The 23689-nt window shown below is 37.6% G+C and overlaps 1 protein-coding gene across 1 annotated transcript in view; it reads right to left on the bottom strand.

Moving 5' to 3' along the window:
* The window catches only part of GLIS3 (GLIS family zinc finger 3), a 477578-nt gene that overhangs the window by 97768 nt on the left and 356121 nt on the right, over positions 1-23689 (bottom strand). The window contains exons 4-5 of the mRNA XM_068974601.1: positions 20906-21067; positions 16799-16909 (exon numbers count right to left, since the gene is read on the bottom strand). Of these exons, the coding sequence (XP_068830702.1) occupies positions 16799-16909; positions 20906-21067 (273 nt within the window). The remainder of the gene's footprint in view (positions 1-16798; positions 16910-20905; positions 21068-23689) is intronic.

Raw genomic sequence — 23689 nt, 5'->3', positions numbered from 1 at the left:
TCACATCCACACATGACCACAGGAAAAACCATAGAAGCTACTTATTCCTCCTTTGGACACTGGCATTACTTGGTCTTTCCTCTTATCTACCCCCTGCAGTGAGCTCCAATCCCCTCTCCAAAAAGCTTACCACACCCTAGAAACCCAGACTAGAAAGTCAAAAATCCAAAGACAGCATGGAAGGGTAATGATGGCTGCCAGCACAGCGTGTATGTACATTACATCTCAGAAACTCTGTTCAAGACTACGCTAACCTTGCTGGTTCTAACAGTATAGGGAGAAATGAGACTAGGTCAAATTGAGGAAGCAGAAACAGGTGTTGTCAGTATTGCATGTTGTCCCCTTAGCTGGAGAACATGATGCAATTTTTCTTCCCCAGATGTTCTGCCATCTACAAGACTTAGAATGTATGCTTTCGTTCTCAGTGTCTACAAGGAACTCCAGGCCCAATGGTCTGCTGTGCCTAACTCCACTCTCAAATGCTCTAGCCCTCATGCTGCTCACCTGTCATTATTTTTAGCACCTCCTCGGGAAGATATTATTGGAAGCAATTTCACATTCTGACAATGCAAGGAGCTACTACAAGTTGTAGCTACTTCAGATCTCTGTAAAGAGCCCTGTGCACTGGTAATTTTTAGCCCATTAGAAATATGTATATACATACATATATATATATATATGTCTATACACACACACACAGCACAGATACTAAGGAAAGGAAAAGTGCCATCAAAAGACATATGCCCTTTTATCCCCGTAATCCTTCAAAGTAGAACAAGGGAAAACAGATGTGCTGCAGAGTCAATCAACATTTAAAGCCAGTGTAGAGGGCATATTTTAGGTCTGACTTTAAGGGGGGAAATATAGATATTTTATTTTTAAATAGAAATTAAGAAATCAGCAGGGCTCCATGTAAATGCAAATCTTACAAACAAAAAATAGACACTAAGAAATAATAACTTATCCTTCTGAGAATTCTGTTTTATTGTCCACAGAAAGCAAAGTCTGTGCTTTTTAGCAGAAACCCAAGAGTCTGTTGACAATAGGAAGCACACATCTTTGTGAAGCTCCCACAGTAATCAAACTTCAAGGAAAGGTAGTATGCGAAACACAGGCGACTTAATTTTTCCCTAGTATTTTGAAGATCAAAAGAATATCTCTATTCTACCAATAAGACAGTCCCCCCACCAGTCTTCTACCAACCCACTGGGGGAACCAAGCAAATTCCTTGGTTTCTCATGTCATTACCACAGGCTGAAATGATGTAACAATAATAGCAAACAGGGCTGTCCCCCTGTGCCAACTCTCTAATCAGTTTCAAAGTATGTTTTGTAGATTCTCACTGACACCACTCAAAGGAACTGGTCACTTGTGGTCTCAAAAGTTTTACAACAAATTGTGTGATTAAATTCTTTAAATACGTCTGTCCATTACTAATCCTCTTTGGCCAACATCCTTTTCAGAGAAAAATTGCGGCGCTCCATGGTGCCTGATTTATATTTCATTTTGAGAACAGGAAGTAAAGGGATTAAAGTTAAGGATTAAAACACTTACTCTTTACTGCATTTTTTTTTAACCTCCTGAATGGCTTCCTGGTTGCCATGGCTACTCTTCACTGGTCCTTAGTCTTGAATGCATGTCTTTGCATTAATAAAATATTTTAAATGCAATTTCATGGAAAACAATAGGGAATGTAGCTTTAACTTCAATTGCTCTTAAAAAAAGAAACTAGAATATTAAAAAAAAAATCTTTTTTCTTCATTCTTTTATTGGCATCCTCCAGAGTGAAATGAACTAAGAGACAGCATAGGGACAGTCTAAAGATATACAAACGAAAACCAGAATTATGCAGCAGGGGCACAGGATATTCCTTTGAGATAGTGACTTGGCCCTCATCTTACAAACCAGTGTTTGTAGGAAGATTAAGGCTCTCTGGGAATTTCTCAAATGTTGCAACACCACAGAACATTTTAAAGCAAAAATGCACGTAAATGCAGTGTTGCAATTCCACACTGCAAATACCAGCCAGGAAATGAAAAACTGAGGCTTTCACCACCACAAAGTTAACTTAACCATATCAATGTAAATATCACTGCTTTGCATCCAAGTCATTGACGGCAGCATTTGCACAGCAGGATGGCCAAAGAGGTGATAGCCACAAAGAGCAAGCGCTGTCAGGGCTGAAGATGTCTTGCACGTACAGTGCACACAGCTGATGCCGAGCTGGGTGTCGAAACAGAAGGGTGACGTTGATAGACAAGTGAGCAAACACAACTGCATTTGCGTTGCTCCTTTAAAAACACTCCCCTGACATTCATTTTAGAATGTACTGCCTACGTTCTTTTTAAAAGCCAAGGAAAACTAAGGAGTTGGAATAGTAAAAAAATCCATTTTAAGATCTATTCTTAAAGTCCAAAAGCAGAATAGGCTCCAGAATAAATTGTGGAGTGCCTCCTAAAACATCACCCAGCCATTTTTTCCCAGTGCTCCCCAATGCACAGTTTTTCTCTGCCTCTAGTGGTTTCAAACTATTCCTTTATCCCCCTGAGAGCCTACTGAAAGTACCTCCCCCAGATCCAAGTATATCCATCATTTCTCACTTCTTCTGATTCCATAATCCCATTCAAACCACCTTCCTCTCATAATACTCACAGAAGATAGACAACCTACTTGAAAACTTGTACTTGAAGCCATACTGATATATTAGTGGTAGTGAAGGGACTATAGAATTGCCTTTGCCATATAATAGAACAAAATTATACAGGAATCTTCTGGAGACAGTACCTGGAAAGAATGACTATAATAGTGGAGATTCAAAGCAGTGTAACAGACTAGTGATATAGATAATTCCAGGAATAGGTGAGCAACTCCCACATCAAAACATGAGATAATTGGTGCTACCCATGGGCAGCACCGTAGTATCTGAAACAAACATGAATGGAAATGGCAAGTTATATACAGATCCACAAGGTATATAATCATGTTCCTTCTTTCCTGGCTTCAGGCTTTTTTTTTGGAAATCATTTCTTCTGGGACAATTCTGAAGATATAGGGTCATCCCAGGATAGGCTGGGGTTACTATTTGGCTGTTCTTGCACATTTGAATCAAGAGGGAGCAATAGGAACCTACTGTTGAGAGGCAATTCTCTACAGGCATCTCAAGTTTCTCCACATTGTGGCAAGATAGGCACTGATTGCCTTTTTAGACTATCTTTTTTAAGGATGTTTCTAGATCAAACAGGTTTGGAAAACTGACTGGGATAGTATCTTCCTTCTTAGCAAACAGCAGGCATACTTGCATGCATTACAAAGATCCCCCACTTTTCGAGAAAGTTTGCTTTACGACACTTAGCTTTTATAAAAGACCTACATAGCGCCTGTCTTTCACTAAGCAAAAGGAATTTAAGGAGGATTTTCACTTTTGTGGGGTTAAAAAAAAAGTTTTTTTCACTTTCACAAAAGTGAAAAGCAAAAATAGAGTTCAGCGTTTGTTTTGTGGTGAGGTTTTATGGAGGCAGTGCACATTTGAAGCAGCGAGAGAGGCACCACCAACCTCCCTCCCCGGGAACTACACTACACTCAGAATCTCACCATCAAGCCTCCATAGCATTGATCTCCATCCATGAACATCTATTCGTTATCTCCATTTATTTTGAGCATCTGTTAGCAAGATGTGTAATTGCTTCTCTGCTTTATACCATTTCTGTTTATGAAAGGTTTCACAGGAACACTCTACTTTTGGATGGCAGAAAAGATTTGGGTTCCCTATAGCATATTCAAAAGCAGAGACATTACTTTGCCAACTAAGGTCCATCTAGTCAAGGCTATGGTTTTTCCAGGGGTCATGTATGGACGTGAGAGTTGGACTGTGAAGAAGGCTGAGCGCCGAAGAATTGATGCTTTTGAACCGTGGTGCTGGAGAAGACTCTTGAGAGTCCCTTGGACTGCAAGGAGATCCAACTAGTCCATTCTGAAGGAGATCAACCCTGGGATTTCTTTGGAAGGAATGATGCTAAAGTTGAAACTCTAGTATTTAGGCCACCTCATGGGAAGAGTTGACTCATTGGAAAAGACGCTGATGCTGGGAGGGATTGGGGGCAGGAGGAGAAGGGGACGACAGAGGATGAGATGGCTGGATGGCATCACTGACTCGATGGATGTGAATCTGAGTGAACTCCGGGAGTTGGTGATGGACAGGGAGGCCTGGTGTGCTGCGATTCATGGGGTCGCAAAGAGTCGGACATGACTGAGCGACTGAACTGAAGCTCAGAACTTCTCTTGTGTAACACAGTCCACTGAGTTTTCTTCATGTCACCTTGTGGGAACTCGGACTTAAGAAACTTGCATAAGAAAAAGATGACACTCTGGCTACTGCTACTGCTGTGAGTAATAACCTCACCTTTGTCTCTGACCAGGAAGTGTGTGTCTTCGGCCAGACTCTATGAAACTGTAGCAGGCTAATTTATTACCCTGTACCTAGGGTAAAATCTCAGATGCTTTACAGTTCCTGCCAATTATTAGACCATCCCCAGGATGTATAGAACACTGGGAAAAATATTTTTGCCGGGTTCCTGTCAATATAATCCATTTGAATCACCCCAAATCAGTACGTAGCATCACACTGAGAGCCAATCTCAGGTAATTCAGCCAAAGAAATGTCACGTTAGCCAGCACGAATGATCTGCCCTCTTGGAATCTGGTCCAGCCTACAAGGCCTCAGGAAGAGCCTAAAGGCATCTGTCCAAAAGCTCATTAGGGTACCTAGTTGACCCCATATATGTGGTAGAGGGTGAGAGAATGCCTTGAAGTTATTATTAACAACAATAATCCAACCTAACTGTCTTATCTCCTTTCATCCTAGGTCCCTACTTCATGCCCCATATTACCACCATAAGTATCTTTCTACATCAGAAATCTGACCAGAGTTTATCTTTAAACATCTGCTCCCTGTCAACCTCTTCAGTTCAATGCTGCCGCAATAACCAGGAAATGACACTGCCGTCTCCTGTGACTCTCCCTGAAACTGGTTTCTGTGACATTAATGAAATGAAGAAAACAGAAAGTCATGCAATCCATACACTAAAAATCCAGAAGATGGGTAATAAGTAAAAGTCGTAGGATAACAGGAATTTTAATGCAGAATTTCTACATACATCAGTAAGGTCATTAATGGAAACAAAGATGCATCCTTGGCAGGGAGAACTAGAGCTTCTGTGTGGGTGTTCCACCAAGGCAGGTTTTTTTACTTAATTATATAAAGAATGTTTGGACTAGACTTACTAAATAACAACAACAACAAAAAAATTGTCTTAAAAATCAGAAAGCTGAAGATGTCATGAAGGGACTTTATGAACATCTTTTGGGACTTTTTGAATGTGATTCCCCATACTGGACTCCAGGGAGGATGAGGTTCCATCTAAGGACTCACAATTCCAATGGACTACAGCTGTGCCCACAGCTGACCCTGCGCAGGGGCAGCACAGCAAGCACCCATCCCCAGAAAGAGGAAAAACATCTTTCTATTCCAGTGAAAAGAACAGCCCTAACAGTTAACTGAAGAGTTAGGACTCAACAAACAACAGAAACAGTGAGCATTTAAGATGTCACATGACACTCTGCTACAGTCTATAAAGAGGGGTCTGGATTGCCGAGTAGCACAATAGTCTTTTTCCAAAATGCTCTGTGGAACGCCAAGGTTGCAAACAGTATGTCAAGACTTAATGGAAGGCTTTGCATCAGGCAGTACTAGCTAATTCTGGAGTACATTCTGTAGGTCTTGTAGGAAAACAGCATACCACCTTTGGCATCATACTGAGCTCCCTTTCCACTTCTAAACTTTCTCATTTCTCAGAAACACACTAAAGAGAGTAGAGGTTTAAAAAAAGAGCCATCTTGAAGTCATCTTGACTCTAAAAGCCAGAAGAATAAAATAAGATAATGTATACAATATAGCTCTGAAATGTTAAAGTATTAAATGTAGGCAAAATAAGATTATCACTGTTATCACATCATTATTAAAACAACTGAATCACTGAGATTGGATTCTGCTTGATGAGCAACTCAAGTGGTGCCCTGCAGAAAGCTCAAAGATTGTTCGTCAAGTTCCCCTAACTTTTCAAGTACGAATTCAAATAAACCAGCTGAGGCAGGAAAAATCTCTTCTCCTCTTAGAAAATTCTTGCCATCGTCTGACTTTTGCCTCTGTGCACCACTAATAAAGGGGCTTCCCAGGTGGTGCTAGTGGTAAAGAACCTGCCTGCCAATGCAGGAGATGTAAGAGATGTGGGTTCGATCCCTGGGTGGGGAAGATCCCCTGGGGGAGGGCATGGCAATCCACTCCAGTATTCTTGCCTGGAGAATCCCATGGACAGAGGAACCTTGCAGGCTATAGTCCTTATGGTCGTAGAGTCAGACATGACCAAAGTGACTTAGCACACACCCACACACCACTAATAAAAGCCAGTTTCCCCAGCAGAAAAGGATGATGACAAGGTATTTTTCTCTATTGTAATAGCATTTCTAACTCCCATCCCTGTGGCCGCAGCTACCTCCTCCAAGGATGGAGCTCCGTCTCATACAGGACCTCAGCAAGCACTGGGCATGTGTTTCCTCACTAGTAGCGACCACATACCCACGGGACGGCTGTTATTACCCAGATTCCACCAGTGAGAACAGTTTAACAGAGGCAAATTCAAAACAATAGCAACAAGGTCTAAAGTGGATATAACAGGAAAACTCTCCTGTATGAAATCTATATTTACCCATTTCCCATTCACATAACACTATCCACAGGAAAACTGACTAGTGGTAGGGATTTTCAACCAAAAGACATGGACTCTCTCCAGTAAGTTTGTCTAGTAAAGATTTTAAAACACACAAATAAGACCACGAATGTGTTTCTAGTATGAAGAAAAAACAAAATAGATATATAAACAATTCACAGTTATGTTATGATCTCAGTTTCCTTTAATTGTTTTTAAACAGCTAAAATCCCTTCAAGGGTAAAATAAATTAATGGAGAAGTCTCGAGCGGAGAAAAACAACTTACTAAAATTTCAACAATAACTTGTCTTCTCTCTTAGCAACCCTTAGTAGACAACATGATGTAATTATAGTAGTACTAGTTAACCCTTAGTGGCCATGTATAACATGCCAGACACCGTGGTAAGCATTTTACTGTCATTATTTCATTTAATATAATAAAAACACACTATATTAACAAACATTATATGATATAAACTTATGACAAAAATGATTGAATTAAAAGTTAACATATGATAAACTTGTATGATTCTGTAAGTTCTCTGATATATAACACAGAATTGTTGCTGTTTAAGCTGCTAAGTCATGTCTGACTCTTAAAACCCATGAACTGTAGCCTGCCAGGCTCCTCTGTCCATGGGATTTCCCAGGCAAGAATACTGCAGTGGGTTGCCACTTCCTTCTCTAGGGGATCTTTCCAACCTAGGGATTGAACCCTGGTCTCCTAGGGAAGCCCATAACACAGAATACATGTTTAAAAAAGCATCTGGTTATTTGCTTAAAGTATAATCCTCCTCTACTCTTTCAGCATGCTATCTATAAATTAATTGCATGAACTAATTTGCTTTGAATCATCACTGGTATAGTAAAAGGGAGTAAGATTAGTATATCTGATAATTTCCTTATGTTTTCCTAGTGAATAATTAATTTGCACTAAAATAAATTATATTTTGAGTTTTACCAGGCTCTGTTTTTGTCACTAATATCACCTTCAAATAAAGTAGCCTCAGTTAAATTTTAACATAACGTATTTTATTTTGTGGGTGTGACGGTCAGTTTTACATGTCTGTTTGGCTAGCCTTTCCCTCCCCAGTTATGCAATAAAACACTGATCTAGGTAATTTTTTAGAAGTGATTAACATTTCTAATCAATTTTTAATCCAATCAGCTGAAAAGGCCTTAAAAGCAGAACTGAGGTTTCCCTGAGAAAGAAGAAATTTCACCTGTGGGCTGCTTCTCCAGTCCTGGACGTGGAAACCCTGGTACCATCCTGACTCTACCCTTCATCTCTGGCATCCAATCCATCACCACTTCCTGTCCACTCATTTTTCTCTCAACTGCCACTATCCTTGTCCAGGTCTCTATAATCTTGTAAAACCACATACCATCCTATCTGGTGCAACTGCTTTAGACTCTTCCATTAATCTATTGCACCCTACTCCCCACACTTGAATTCACCAGCTATACAATCAGCCCACCACCTGTCAAAATCCATCTTTAACATCTCTGATTGCCTCAAGGGAAAGGAGCCTATCTTACCATTTTTGCATTCACAAGCACTTATCAAAATATCAGACACACAGTAAATGTTGGGTAAGTAGGAGTCAATCCTCCAGAACATAAGAAGCGTAGATCCTTCTTAGGTGGGCAAAGTTGTGGGGGTTTATTACAATTAAAGCCAGGTGAAAAAGTCACTAGGTATCTTACATTTCTTTTGGCTCAGAGAGTCTTTTTTTTTTTTTTAATAACAGCTTTATTGAGGTATAATTGATATACAAGGAACTGCACATATGTAATATGTACGACTTGATGAGTCTGGACCTATGCAAACACCCATGATATCATAACTGCAACCAAGGTAACAGACATATAACACACCTCCCAGAGTGTCTGCTTGTGTTCCTTCGTGTGTGTGTATGGCGGTGGTGGTGGGAGGGGTTCTCTCTCTTTTATCATCAAGAAGTCTTAATTTTGGGGAGTCAGTGAAATCTATGGGGTTTATCCTTAGAAAAATACATTTTACATAATTTCTGAGATTTCATGGACTTTCTAGAACCCACTCATCCATGTATTCCCCTACGGTCCATGGACCCAGGTTAATCTCTGAATAGAACCAAGTATTGCAGATTCAAGTTTAATTTCAATTCCCTCTGGTTTAGGTCTCAACTTCCTTTCCTTCTTCTGGATCATTTTTGTACCACCATCCAAGCATCCATATGACCTACAGAAACTAGCTATTAGTCATCACTGAAAGAGGTCTTCATCTACAAAAATATTCAGTTCTTACAAAGAAAAATATTTCCAAGGACATTACTGTTCTGTTGTTGTTCACAATAGACCACCCTGGATTGCAGGTAGGTGTAACAACACTTTCTACCAAGATGGTTACCCTCTCACCTTTAAGGCCCTATGTTTGCTGTTCAAGATAGCTATGAAGATAGGGAAATGGAAAAACTGGGGGACTGTAACTTAAGCAAAGTCAAGGAGCAATTCATAGTACTGCAAAGAAGAAGCCCATACCTTCTGACATCCAATCCAGAAACTACTCTTGAGACCCAGCCATCTTCCCAGTATCCACATGAAAAGATTTCACGTTAGGCTTATCCAAGCCCCTGTGTAAAGTCACCTGAAAGTGAATCTTTAGAGCTCATGATACAAACAAATAGAAAAATATTACTCATGGGTAGCAAAGACAAAATTCAACTGAATCTGAAGAGGAAAGACGAGAGAGAGCTAGCAGAGGAAGCTGTAATTGCACGAGGGACCAGTTCTTCAGAAGTGGAGACAAAGAACAAAACCGAGGAGGGCCTGATGAGCTGTCATGATATTGTAAGACATAATGTTTAGGCAGCAGAAAGTCTGAAATAAATGCTTTTATTACAAAATCATTTTGATCAAGAATCCTCAGAATCTAATAAGAGAAAGGAAAGGAGAAGCTTGGAAGGTTTCTGTCAATCAATCAAACAAAGCAATTATCTAGGAACCATCTCTATAAGGTGGCTGTGCTAAGCACTGTACAGCCTGAACTGCTCACTAAAGCACCTGTCTTAAGGCCCTCATTCTTTACATAGTTGGCCAGAGCTCTGCCACATACTCCTAATTTTTTTTTCTAATTAAGACTTTTCAAGGGGAATAGAACTAAAACTACTGTGCCACACATGACAAAGAATTGTGATAAAATCAAGAACAATGTAGAACTCTATAGATCTCCCCATTTCTTTCAAATAAGAGAGACTAAAACTTCACTCCTTAAGAGCGTCTATCAGTCACAAAGGAACTCCCAGATACACTGTTCCAGAAACACGCTCTGTGTGACTTTAATCACAGCATTTCTCCTACTGCACAGAGCACATGTCTCCTTGTATTCTCGCTGGAATGTAATCTTTAAGAGGGCAAGTTTAGTTCTCACTTGTTTTTAAATCCCAGAGCTGATGCAGGGTCTCACTTGCTACTTATGCTGACTGCTCGTGCATGTGCATGCATGCCCAGTTGCTTCAGTCACGTCCAACTCTTTGCAACCCTATGGCCCGAAATGCTGCCTATGAGTCATTTTTTCAGGTGGGAGATACAAGTAATGCTTTTCATTGTCTAGCATCCAGTTCCTCTAATGCCAACTGAGGAAAGGCTGCCAAAAAGTTTAACTACAATAAAGTAAGATGATTCTGACATCTACTGCTATGCTCTCAGCAGTCGAATCTTTTAAAAGAAGCTCAAACAGAAAGGTACAAAGTTTCAACTTAAGCAGAGTTTTAAATTTTTTTGCAGGCAATAGTTTTCTCATTTCTAAAGTGGTCATTTGAGTGTTTCTGGCCATCTCACCTCAACAGTTCCCCCTCTTTTACCTCCATGTCAACTTCCTCACTGCTTCCTTGCCTATGTTTATATTATTTTTTGTTCATCTTTTTTATTATTGCTGGATTTCATCAAGATAGTTTGGCTCTATGAGGACAAAGAATATGTCTGTCTTATGCACACTTGCATTCATGGGTCTAATCCAATGCTTAACACACAGTAGGTGCTTAATAAATATTTGTTGAATGGACTAAATTACTTGAGAATGTATTTCTCAAATAATTTACAGAAGAGTAGTTTGATAAGATGTTCTAGAAGAAAAAGAAGATTCTTTTGTTGGCCAAGTAATACTGAATTAAATCAATCGAATTAATGTTTTTTTTCCATCTGGAATATTGGTGTATCTAAAGCTCTGAGAACTCTTACAAGAGGGAATCCATTGAATATTATTCAACTCAGCATTCCCAAGTTTATATGATAACAAAACAACTTTCTAAAAGAATTACCTGATAAGATTCTGTAGATTGTGTTCTAGAGAAAACACTTTGGGAAACACTGCTTTAAGGGCTAAAAAAGACACTTGAGCTAGGCTCAGAGATGCGAGTATTTATTTTTCTGTATTCACAAGGCCAAAGACAGTTTCTCTGATCTCTCCAGAAAGGAACAGAATATTTTTCTAACTATCTATTTACTCTCATGGACAACCATCTCTACTCTTCCACTTTCCATCACCAAATGTGAATTTTCAATTCCTTTTCATTGGCTCCAATCATCATGTAGCATTAAAATGTTCTCAAAAGCACAGCTGGTTTCATATTGGATCTGCTTTAAACAGAAGTCTCCAGGCAACTGGTTTCAACTCCAAATCAGTATTATCAACTGGGGGTTAACTTGGCTTTTTTTTTCATTTACATTTAGTTATTAGTTAGCATCACTATTTTGAACTGAAATTGTTTATTTTACAAAAGCATACCTAGTGCCTTTCTTGAAATCTGTTACCCTCAACTGAGACATCAGGACATTCAGGCAGGTAATATGTCTCACCATCATTTGGAGGTGTAATGTAAGTAATCTGTCAGCAACAACTGTTAAGTAGAAAAGTTAATAAGTGACTCAAACACAAACACACACACACACCAGTGCCATTTTAATGTCATTGCTGTAATAACATCAGTTTTACTCAAATTCCAATATGATTTCCTAAATGTGAGCGGAAGAAGAGAAGCTACCAGTTCATCTTGAAATGTTATGTCTATAATATGTGTCTATGACTGACATTCCATTGAGAGTTAGAGTGATTCTTAATTTATTCCTGAGCAGGAAAAAATGGAAGGAAGGAGGGGGAAGGATGAAGGAAAAAAGACTGTCAAAATCTGGGAGGACCTCTGACTGTGTACTTCATCTGTATATTCCATATGCCATGTAGATGGTGACACAAAATAACTGATAGAAAAAGTTAAGTCCCGCTAACTCTATAAATGCTTTCATTTAGGGGAAAATGTATTTTTTCCACATAGCTTTTTGAAGATTTCAACAACTGCACAAAACAAGGTGAGCCTATGTTGTATTTAATGAAATTGTTTATCGTTTTGAGTATATATGGGGTGCTGGTGGCTCTGAGCAGATTCCAGAGTATTACCAGTTCTACATGAAGAGAGTTGCATTAAATAAGCAATTCTATTTCAGCCAGAAAGCTATATAGAGCTGTTTTCCAAGTAGAAAATACATATACATGTTGCATTCACATACACTTCAAATGCTACACTTGCTTGGTTTAAAACAGCCAGTGCTGAGATCACAAAAGTGAAACCTAACTACAGTGAGTCAAAGGTGAATGCTTCACAAACATTTAATAAATCACACCCAAAGTTTGGAATCTTTGTGGAAGTGTGAAATGGACAAAGGATTCACGTCATCTCTAACTTTTGGCCGAGTATTCTTTTCATTCACTTTTTAAAAGTCCATTTGGATAGCAGGCCAGAGTTGAAGGAAGCCTCCCTGCTTATGGCACTTGCAAGGTGAAACTGAAAATTTCTAACAAAGCTCACAGCCTTGAGGAGAATTTCAAGTGGCTTATTGTCTTAGTCCTTTCTTATTTCCCCACTCATTATCAGACAAAATTGAAGGACAGATTCTGCCTTCTGCTCTGTAGACTGAATTCTATTCTCACTGGAGACCATAGCTGGTGACTTGAGTATTTTGCTACTCATTTATCTGTGTAGCCCTCTATTTAATGGACTCAAGATCTGCAAAGCACATTCTATGGGAAAAGTCTGTACATCAGCGGATGGGATGTGTGGGTGTGCACACATCAGACAAAGAGAAAAGTTACTCTGCATGCAATGAGCCAAATCATCTCAATTCTTTTGCAGAAGAGGTTTTTTTTTTTCCTTTGTTTTCACAGCTTGAATAATATTTAGCTGAGTTTTCAGGTTCTTGGTTTTCAGTAGGATCTAACAGGTGTGGGAAAGGGCCCCATGCCCATGACCAGGGCATCACTAGCGAGATCTCTACCCCTCCTAATAAACATTTGTCTTACGGGTGAGGGTGGCTTGTCACTGGCCATGATTTCAGAGAAAGGCTTCATAAAGCAGGCCATGTTAAGACCAAAATAATGTCATTTAGTGTCCAGGGGGAGGTTGAAAAGAGGATTAGAGGCAGGCAGGCAGGCAGGGTATATTAAAGGAGTCCATGACTAACAGGGTGTGACAGAAAAGAGTTTTATTCTTTTCAACAAAACAATTCCCTAGGGCTGGGACCATTACTCCACTGTGCCTTTATCACCTTGGAATTTTTATGGTTATTTTTGATGAATTCACATTTTTGTAAAGGCTTTTTGAAATAATGCCAATTTTCAATTTTTAATTAAAGTCGTAAATAATCTTAATTCTGCTTTAAAAGGGTTATTGTTTCTTACTTTTTAAAATCATTGCTGCCAGGAAATACTCCAAATACCAAGCCCTGATGTGCGTTAGTAATTAGAATCTCTCCGAGGTCTAGTAACAGTCTACATGTAAATACTACACACCAATACACCGGTGCAAGGTTTGAAACTGTGGATTGACTGATTTCAGGTTTATTAGCACTGCTTTTCCTGGGAGTGACATTACCTCTTTTTATTGGATAGAGCAACTTTCATCATTTTAATTTCCATGAATTAGTCCTTCAAAGATCCACACAGGATTTTTTAAATCTTCAGATTAAAAGGCCAGGTTAAAATTTGGAAAGTAAACACAGTAAACTTGTCACTAAGGACTAAGCAAATAAAGTTGGCCAAATCCAATTCAGTCACTTGCAGGAAAGAGTGAACAACAAAAGCTGAATCATTGGAGTGATAATACCTCATTTTACATAAGACAAAATTAAGAGAATATTGTAATATTTGACATTAGATTGTAATTCTGCCCCTTAAAAGTATATACTTTTATCCAGATTGTCTATTAAAGGTTCTTAAAAACTGTTTACAAATTTATAGTCTTAAGATCTGATTATCTTCTTTAAATTAGTGCTTCAAACATCTTTCGCAGAATCAAAACTACTCTTCCCTTATAAAGAAGCTGAAATACTCTGTGTTTGAGCAATATAAGCTATTAATAACTTCTAAAAATATTGCATTATGTTTTCATACCTACTGTCAACCTAGGTTACTCTCTTGGGTTGAATATCATATTCCTGCTTATTTGTCTACGTGTGAGACTTATATTCTGTCATGTCCATGACAATTGTTATTCTCTATGAAGGTGCTCTTGAATCTTATAACAAATTTGCTGATACAGTAAAACCTCATACATTTGGGACAACTTGGAGGTAGAGAATGGTCAGATTTAGGGGGAAGAAACTCAGCAAGAGGATTTTTTGTTTAAGAAACACAACTAATTATTTCAAGTTTATAAGATACACATGGATAATGACAAAAACCATTAGACAGTGGTCCTCCTAAGCAATTAACAGTATGTCATTATAAACATGGTGTGTTACTTTAAGAATATTAAACATGCTTCTTACAACTTTATTCTTATCATTAATTCACTTAGTTCCTTTGCTGTTTTAAAATACAGGAACATATTCCAATCCATGTTGAATGACCATCTACTATGACATGTTGATAATGATCATCTATTATCAGTTGACTGGGATTCCAATTAAAGAGATTTAACTATACTTATGTGGGCTTTTCTAGTGGTTCAGACAGTAAAGAATCTGCCTGCAGTGCAGAAGACAACAGTTAGATCCCTGGGTAGGGAAGATCCCCTGGAGAAGGGAATGGCTATGTACTCCAGTATCTTGCCTGGAGAATTCCATGGACAGAGAGCCTGGCGGGCTACAGTCCATGGGTTCACAAAGAGTCAGACATGACTGAGTGACTAACACTTTCACTTTCAACTATATTTACAGAGGAAAAATAAATAATTTTAACAACTGACTTATAACAGTGGGCTTGTATGCCATTAAGAATATCTATTTTACAAAAGAACTTTTATCAAATTTTTCTAACTGGACATTTTTCTAACTCACAGTGGAGAGGCCAAATTATTTCCATATATGAGCCCTCAACTGGCCTTTACCTCCCAAGGAAGAAAAAGCTCAAGTAACATAAAGGTTACAGAGCATATCCCCAAATAAAAGAACTAAATCCCTATAAATCATAAAAGAATGAAAGATTCTGGTTAGCTTGATGCCATGGTGACCTGAAAACCATGCCATAGAGTTTAATAAAACCATAGGAGATCACAGGTATCACTGACTCAATGAGTCTGAGCAAACTCCAGGAGAAAGTGAAGGACAGGGAAGCCTGGTGTACTAATGGGACCACAAAGAGTAGGACACGAATTAGCAACTGAACAACAGTGTTCAGTCACTTGAAATAAGTTTAGTCTTAAACTTCCCTTAAATTTGTTATGAAGGACTCTTAAATGAATTAAGTACCCATCTAAACACAAGTGAAAAAACAAGGTCAGGTCAACATATTTTCTGCCATAATCAGAACATTCTTTTTGTTCCAAAAATTTACAAAGCCTGGTATTCTTTGGAAGGAATGATGCTAAAGCTGAAACTCCTGTACTTTGGCCACTTCATGCGAAGAGTTGACTCACTGGAAAAGACTCTGATGCTGGGAGGGATTGGGGGCAGGAGGAGAAGGGGCCGACAGAGGATGAGATGGCTGGATGGCATCACTGACTCGGTGGACGCGAGTCTGAGTGAACTCCGGGAGTTGGTGATGGACAGGGAGGCCTGGCGTGCTGCGATTCATGGGGTTGCAAGGAGTTGGACACAACTGAGCGACTGAACTGAACTGAACGTATATTTACAGTTCAAACCATGCAATTAACAAATGCAATATGCCACCTCATGAGCCTCCTGTGGCATGCTCCCTTCGCTGTACTCCTCAGCCTCCCTGCCTCCAGTACTATACTAAACGTTGTTCATGACTTTCTTGAACTTTTCTACTGTTTTCCTTGTATCAGAATCTCTAATACGCTTTCAAAATTTTGACTGTTTTGGAACATTATATAAATAGAAATTTAAAAAAAAAAAAAGAAAATGCCTTGAAAGGTAGTAAGTTCTTTGTTTCTCAAGATGTTAAAGAACAGTATTGTCAACCACTTGGTGCTTATGAAGTCAGGAGGATAAGTCGGTTGGCAGGTTGATCTCTAACATTTCTTCCAAATCTGAGAGATACTACAGCTTCTAAGAACTCTTGAGAGATGCACTAAGCCCTCAGTGATGTCAAAAGTGATTTTAAGTTCAATTTTTTTCTCAGACTTTCATATATGGTACCTATTAAGAAACATGTTTTTCCTAAGCTTAAAGGGAACAATGCTCTATACATACTCATCCTACCATCTTCGTCAGAGCTAATAATTTTAGCCAATTGATATTTCATGTTTTGTATTGATATTTATTAAGCACTTATCACCAGAAAGAGTATTTGTTGCGTTGTTTTCCCAGTTCAATTTTCTTTAACAATTTGGACTTAATTTTGTTACTTTCCAGTTTTGGTGACTTTCACTAATTTCATCAACTTCTATTATACAAATCCTCCCCAGAAATTCACATCTGATTACATCAATTATGAAAATCACAGCCTTGCTACTACTTCATGAAAGACTTCTCTACTCAGAGTCAAAAATATGTTACACTTTGAGAAGCATTAGGACTACCAATGTCCCACAGAAGCTCCCAGTACTGCAAGAGGAATTTAAATGTGCTTTTCCTGGCTGGATAAATTTTCATTTAAAATTACCTTTTTCCTTGCTTGCTGATCTTTGGAAGAATGTGCCTTCACATGCTTTCTTAAGGAACTTGGGTCTGTGTAGCGTTTGGTGCATCCCGGAATTTGACAAGCATAAGGTTTCTAAATAAGAAAGAAAGAAAGAGCTGTGGTTAAATCATAAAGGTAACTGAGGAAGATTTACTCAAAGACTACTGACTTCAGAGCATGAACTGTTGCCAACTGATTGATGTGAATTGCTATGTGATACTCATGCATTTTAATTAGAAAGCCCAGTAAGTTTGCATCAAGGCAAAGAGAAGAATAAACTTTCAAGAAACAAAGAGATGGCTTATCTTTGAAGATTTTTAAGAGACTGCTACAGAATGCCCTCTTGCCACGAAACCTCCTGTGGCATTTTTCAATATGAAAATTATTAGTATCTCCAGTCATACTTACAATTATGTTCCCCTGAAAAGAATCTCTGGTACTGTCAGAAATTAGGAAACACATATTCTTTAAGAGTTCAGGTATAAAGAAGCTGTAGAAAAGTCCAGAAAAGACTGGTAATGTTTCAGAAGAAACCTGATTCAGAAAGAGAGAGGGAGAGAATTAAAAGGGAAAATTAGTGGAAAGTAAGTAGAAGACAGCAGGTTTCAAACAACAGACACATGAAAAATCAGCCAAAGAAACATTAATATTATTAGTTGCAGAGGAGTCCTGCTAAGCCTAGATTAGGTGAATAAGTTCTTAGCTGAGTACGACGAGAAAGAAAACAAGTTCTGGCTATTCCAATTCGCCCATGCGCCTGAGAGATGTAAGGTGTGGAGCCCAAGACAGAGTCTAGAATCTTTTTTATTTTTATGACTCTGGTGATTGGTACATGATAATTAGGAATGACTGAATGAGAGCATTACACATTGATTCAAATTTTAGCAACTATTCCTACTGTAACAACTAAATTCAAACCAAAGGTTTGAGAATGTGACTTTTATACTGTAGAATAAATAAAAACTTTAAGAAGTGAAAAAAAAAACCCTACAAGATTAACTGCGTTTATAAGATATATTAGCTGTCACTCATCTTCTCAGTATCTCATCTGGTGAGATATTAAATTTGTGCCTACATGAAGTGAAATGTGAGGAAGAGAACTGAAACTGTCTCTACAATAGAGTTCTCACTTTAGAAACATGCTATTCTATCGACCAACCCCACTCCCCCCAAAATTCAGGTTGTTTTCCTTACGATTTATATTTTGTTCCTGTTTTCATGCACTTGCTTGTCATTTTGTAGGCCAACATTTGTGTGAATTATATTATTTGCTTTCTAAAAACCATATATGTGTTTCACTTTCTTATTGCTATTGTTGCTAATTTTTATTCCAAGAACAAGATAAAGTCATGAATATATAATTTAGTTTGACAATCCTAATTTGAATTCTAAGTTTGATTATCTGACGTGTTTGTTCATTGACTAACTGACTGATTGAATGAATGAATCACTCAGCAGCTCTTTTGCTTCCATAATGTGCTAGACATTGTATCACATATCAGGGATCTAACAATGAACAATGGATGAACCAGCCTCTCAATAAGTCACAGTTTCTGCAAAATGATGAGCCAATTATGGGCTGAAGTCATCTGCCAAGATGTTTCCATTGGGTAAACAAAGGTTTTCTTTAACCTGGGAATCTTTCCTGGGTTCGCACAGTTTTTCCCCCCTAGTCTTCCCTTTCCTGCCTGGGGGAAAATAAGCCAACATCTTTACTGGCAGTCATGTTATGACCACATAAGTTCATGTTTTGCATTAGAGATGCTGTACATAAAAATTGGGGGGAATATTAATGCATTATATAAACTGATGCCATTATTATTACAATAGTCACCATTACTTGGGTTGGAAAGATAAGAAATGGTTAATGTCATTTTGGATTTGATTTTGAGATACTCTTGAAAAAGGCTTGAATACTGACCATTCCTCCTAGCTAGCTTTCACTCTCTCCCTTGTTATCAGCCACCTGGGATCAGTATGTCAAAACAGCAATGCCAAGGATTGGTCTAAGTGGTAAAGTGTACCGGTCATTTTAACTCAGATTACCTAAGCTTTAAATGGCATGTTACACTTCATCAAACTATATTCTTCATTATTTTCCATTTATACTATAAAGTTATTCCCCTTGTTTAGACATTAAGATGCTAATACAGAAATGATTTAGTAACACTTTCCAGGGTTAGAATTATGGACTCAGTCATCTTTATGGGCAAATCATTTTCCTAGAAGTAAAGAATCCATTTAATTGAAGAAAGATACTTTATCTAAAATTCTGATAGTATTAATATAAGGAGTTATTAGCATAAGGAGTACTTAATGAAAGGGAATGTGGACCTAAATTTTAATAACAAATTCTTCAAGCAACAAGAAGGTAGTTTGGATTTCAAAGAAAAAAATGATGGTTTTAAAAGATTTAATGGAGAAATACTAAAAAAAACAGTTAAGTTTTAAAAGCTACTGCACTGAACTGAATCATGAAATTATTATCTTAGGTAGCTTTTCTCAAAAGTTTTCCAAAGGGATTTTTTAAATTCAAAATGACTTTAGAAAATGCTCTTGGTTTGATTAGCTAAAATTAGCTCCAAGCAAAGAAGGGTATTGTAGAACCATAACACTTAGCCTCACAATAGTTCTTTGAAACTCCAGATAACTAGCTAGAGTAGAAGCAATTTCTCAAGACAATCTTGTCTCATGAATGTTCATTCTTCCATGATAAAGTTTAATGACAAATTGTAAAATTTATGAGATTCTACCAAGACCATTTTAGACATACAAAATAGGGCATTTAAACATAATTCATTCTCTTTCCTATTTCTACTTTTAAAAAATACTGCTATTCACCAAATTTATTCATTTAATATTCCATTTTGTTGGTCCTAAATTCAATGAATTTGATTCAGCTAGAACAGAAAGGGTCCATCTTATAGCCACATTACTCTAATTATATTTCAGATGTTTACTAGGCAAACCATCACATTATGTATATTAGGATATAATTCTGTTTAGAAAGGTTATGTGACATATAGCTAAAATGACTGCTATCAATATGACTAATAGCGACTAATATAAAATTTAATAAATATGTCAGCTATAACATCAGAAGAATCTTAAATATGTATGAGAAGGTGTGTAGAAATAACAGTATCTTTTCAAAATTCAAATTCTGAAGTAGTTTAATAATAGACATCAGAATGTTAACACTAAAAAAGTACTGTCATGAATACATTACTTGCAAGAACGTGGGATAAGAGATCTGTGATGTGTATAATACATTTACCCTGATGGCTTTGTTAAGTGAACTAAAATTACATATAGTCCACCTAGCTTCATGTAAAAAAAATGGCATCAAAACCTGAGAAATGCAAAGGAGGACAATCAACATAATTGAGAAAACAACAGACAGAGTCATGGAAAGGGCATTAGCAAGTGAACACAATCTTTCAGCACTAAGAGAATTAAAGCATAATAATGAAAATATATTGTTCTCATAGGTTGTATGTCAGTGGATATGTGGCTGTTAACACAGAGGAAGAGTGATGAAACGGGACCCTTGGGATAGATTTGCTGATTCTTTTTAGATCACTTGAAGGTGAAAATACCAGGTGGTTTCTAAAGCAAAAGGCCAGATTCACTTTCAAAAAGCAGGCCAGTCTCAACGTTCTTCGGTCAAGAAAAAAAGAACTAAAATAGGGAAAAAAAAATTGCTTTCTGTTTCTAGCAATAGAGTATCTTATCTATCTTAGTATATCTTGATATCTGAATATTTATTTTAAGGTCCAATCTCTAGCAGTCATTCTCTGTACTAAAATCTGTTATATATAACAGCCCCTAAAGTGCTTCTGCTTTATATATGAACCCTTTTGTCCCAGCACCTGTAATATTTAGGATAACCTGTTACTATAGAAAAAGGAAAAGAAAGAACCAAACAGGGCCCCTTCTGGCTCTTTACCAGGTTTCACTGCTGCCCTTGGCATTGTCCCTATAACCTGCAGGTCATAAAGCAAACACCTTCACCATCCCACTATCAAACGGGCACTTCCTCACACCGGGACTTGAGGCTGGAAGTTGGAAAGCTCCTGCCATTCTTACAGTGTCCAGATGTGTCCTCTGGTGCTTGGCGCGGTCACTGGAGTTACTGAATGCCTTCTGACAGCCCGGATGCTGGCACAAATACGGCTTCTCGCCTGTGTGGCTCCGCAAATGAATCTTGAGATTTTCGAGCCTCGAAAAGGCCTTCTTGCAACCTTCAAACTGCAAAAAGAAAATAATTTTTGGTTGCTGAGAAGGACCTTGAATGTTTGGGGTTGTGGGGGACAGGAAAAATAAATGTCCTTAGTTTGTTCTTAGCCTATAACAAAAAAAAAAATAAAATGAAATCCAAATAGTAACAGTATTACTTGTAAAAATATCCATATGTTTGTGTGAACTGCATTTTTCTACTGAATATACTTGCCACTTTCCATACCAGATTTGTGTCCCAAACTGATTTTTGTGATTACTTATGTCAGAGAAAATTTGCTGTGAGCCATCTGGCTTGGTTAATAAAAATACAGTAAAGCATGTCTTAAAGATTTGTTAAAAAATTAACACACTTTTCCATTTCCAAATTGGTCTAAATTGAAGGAATCAGGAAGGAAGAAACTTTTCACAACTAATAAACTAACAACAACAAAAGAATCAGAGTGATGTTTGAGAAAAAAAAAGAAAAGAAATTGAAGGTCCTAGAGTTAGAGATGAAAAGGACATGTGTCTGCTCAATCATTATGATAATAAGCTTTCTTAATTCTATCTTAAGTGGTTTTCAACATCCAAGAGTGACCTTTTTAATATATAGGGTGACGCCAAGCTTAATGAGATAAAGTTTTCAACATGCTTTTAAAAAGGAACAAGAAGACAATCCACCTAGTACTAAATCACATTCCAAATAAAGTTATAGTTTTATTTATCTCTATTTTTAAATAAACTGTGTTATCCGGTTCTTGAAGAGAAGAATTGTAAACAAAAAGTGGAAGATCTTAAGAAATGTTTCATTGGTTTGTCAGTAATATTTATTGATGGTAACATTTATTTACTGTCTTCTGTGTGCAAAATATCAGCTACTATGAGAGGGTCAAAGTGATTTCAATCCTTGAAGTGACAGTCTAACAGAAAACATGTTAGAGAATGCCTACATACAAAGCATAAATGTGAGATGGGTGTTTATCCTTTAATTTGCTCTTTGGTGCTAAGCCCTGGAATATATATGTCCCTTCAGCTATTATGATGCCATTCGAGTTCCCAGTGCAAGGAAAACTGTAATTTAAAAACTACAAGAACAAAACACAATATGTTTAATGCAATTAAGAAGCATTACATCTTAGAGAGGAATGTAGGGGTGGTAAGGGGAACAGAAGCAAAGAATGTTAAATTGAAAACAGTTTACACTAAAAATTAGCAGGTATAGCTTAAACTTACTGCAAGAAATGTTTTAAAATTCCTCAATGCTCTTACTTTTTATCAATACAACAGATTAGTACATTGTTCGTGAAGGGGTGACCAGAGTTGGGTCAGGTTTTGGTTATTTCAATTTTTACCTTTACGTAGAGGATGAACAAAGGAGGAAGAATAACTAAATATGTCACAACACCATCTATTTAAATAAGTTGTCTAGATTTTGCATGCTAGAATATTTTAAGAAATTTATGAAAGTTGTACTTATTTTTGATTGAGAGTTATACATGTTTCACAGACATATGTTGGTTTATTTCAATTTTGATATTTTGCTTAAAATAATTCTAGTGTTTTCCTGATTTCTATTTCACATAAAAGTAAATTTAGCCTGAACAGAAGATGATTGGTGACAAAGCCAACTACTTTTCAAAAGAATGAAAGGCATATAATGTTATATCGCTAGAGGGAGAGAGGAGTTAAGTGTTTATTTCTGCAGGTTTTCAACTGATTCTCATGTTTGAGAATCAAGGGGCTCAAAAGTAACCCCCAATTCATGGCTAAGAGGCCTCTGCCAACCGAACCTCTGTTTTTAAGGTTCACTCTGAATGACAACTCGGTGTACACTTCTGCTATAACTCAGTTTGTCTTGAAATCACCTGATAGACCACACTTAGGTCTAAAACGAGCTTATGGTTTTGGACACATCAAGCCTGTAGCCCAGTTCCTAGCAAGGTTGTTTTGCAGGGTGGACATCATTTTATAGGGATGCATACCAGATCTGAATAGGCCCCAACATCCACTGTCTTCTATAGTCACCCGAGATCTTGATCAGAGAAAAGCCTGCATTGTCTCAGAAACAACATTGGAGTGGAGAATCATTTTAGAATAGCTTAATGAGATTTCTGTGAGCACCAGAAAAATAAGGCCCCTGGATCTACCACAGAGTAATTAGACGGGATCCCAAGGTGCCCCAGAACTAATTCCAAGGGCATCTAGTTCATCAGATGTAAACTAAATGTAGACTAGCATTCCCAAGGTCTCTCTAGTTAAATGTCCATGTAAATGTTCAAAGTCAGAAAACTGCTAGTATTATTGTTAACAGAAGCAATGATCAAACCAAAGAGCTTGCTGCATCCCAAGCAAATCAGTGAAAAATGAACTATATCTCATAACATCATGACCATTTTTTTAAAATAGCAAAGATGGAGGAAAATATGAGCACCCAGATTGAAAATGACAACAAAAACATTATCAGTAAAATCATGCAAATCCAGCTGATCTCAAATGTTTCCTCTGTAACAGTGAAGTCCAGAAGACAACAGTCTTTGTAGTATGTGTATGGGCATTATGCTACTTTAAGGGGAAAAGATTAAGGAGTAAAGGGATTTGATCTTACTGAGTTGAATGAATAAAGGCTAGAGCAAGGCAACCCCACATACTGGG

This window comes from Capricornis sumatraensis, chromosome 6 (assembly GCF_032405125.1).
Source record: "Capricornis sumatraensis isolate serow.1 chromosome 6, serow.2, whole genome shotgun sequence".
Lineage (NCBI taxonomy): Eukaryota > Metazoa > Chordata > Mammalia > Artiodactyla > Bovidae > Capricornis > Capricornis sumatraensis.
The sequence above is the reverse complement of the archived record's forward strand: the minus strand, read 5'-3'. Positions and strand labels throughout refer to the sequence as shown.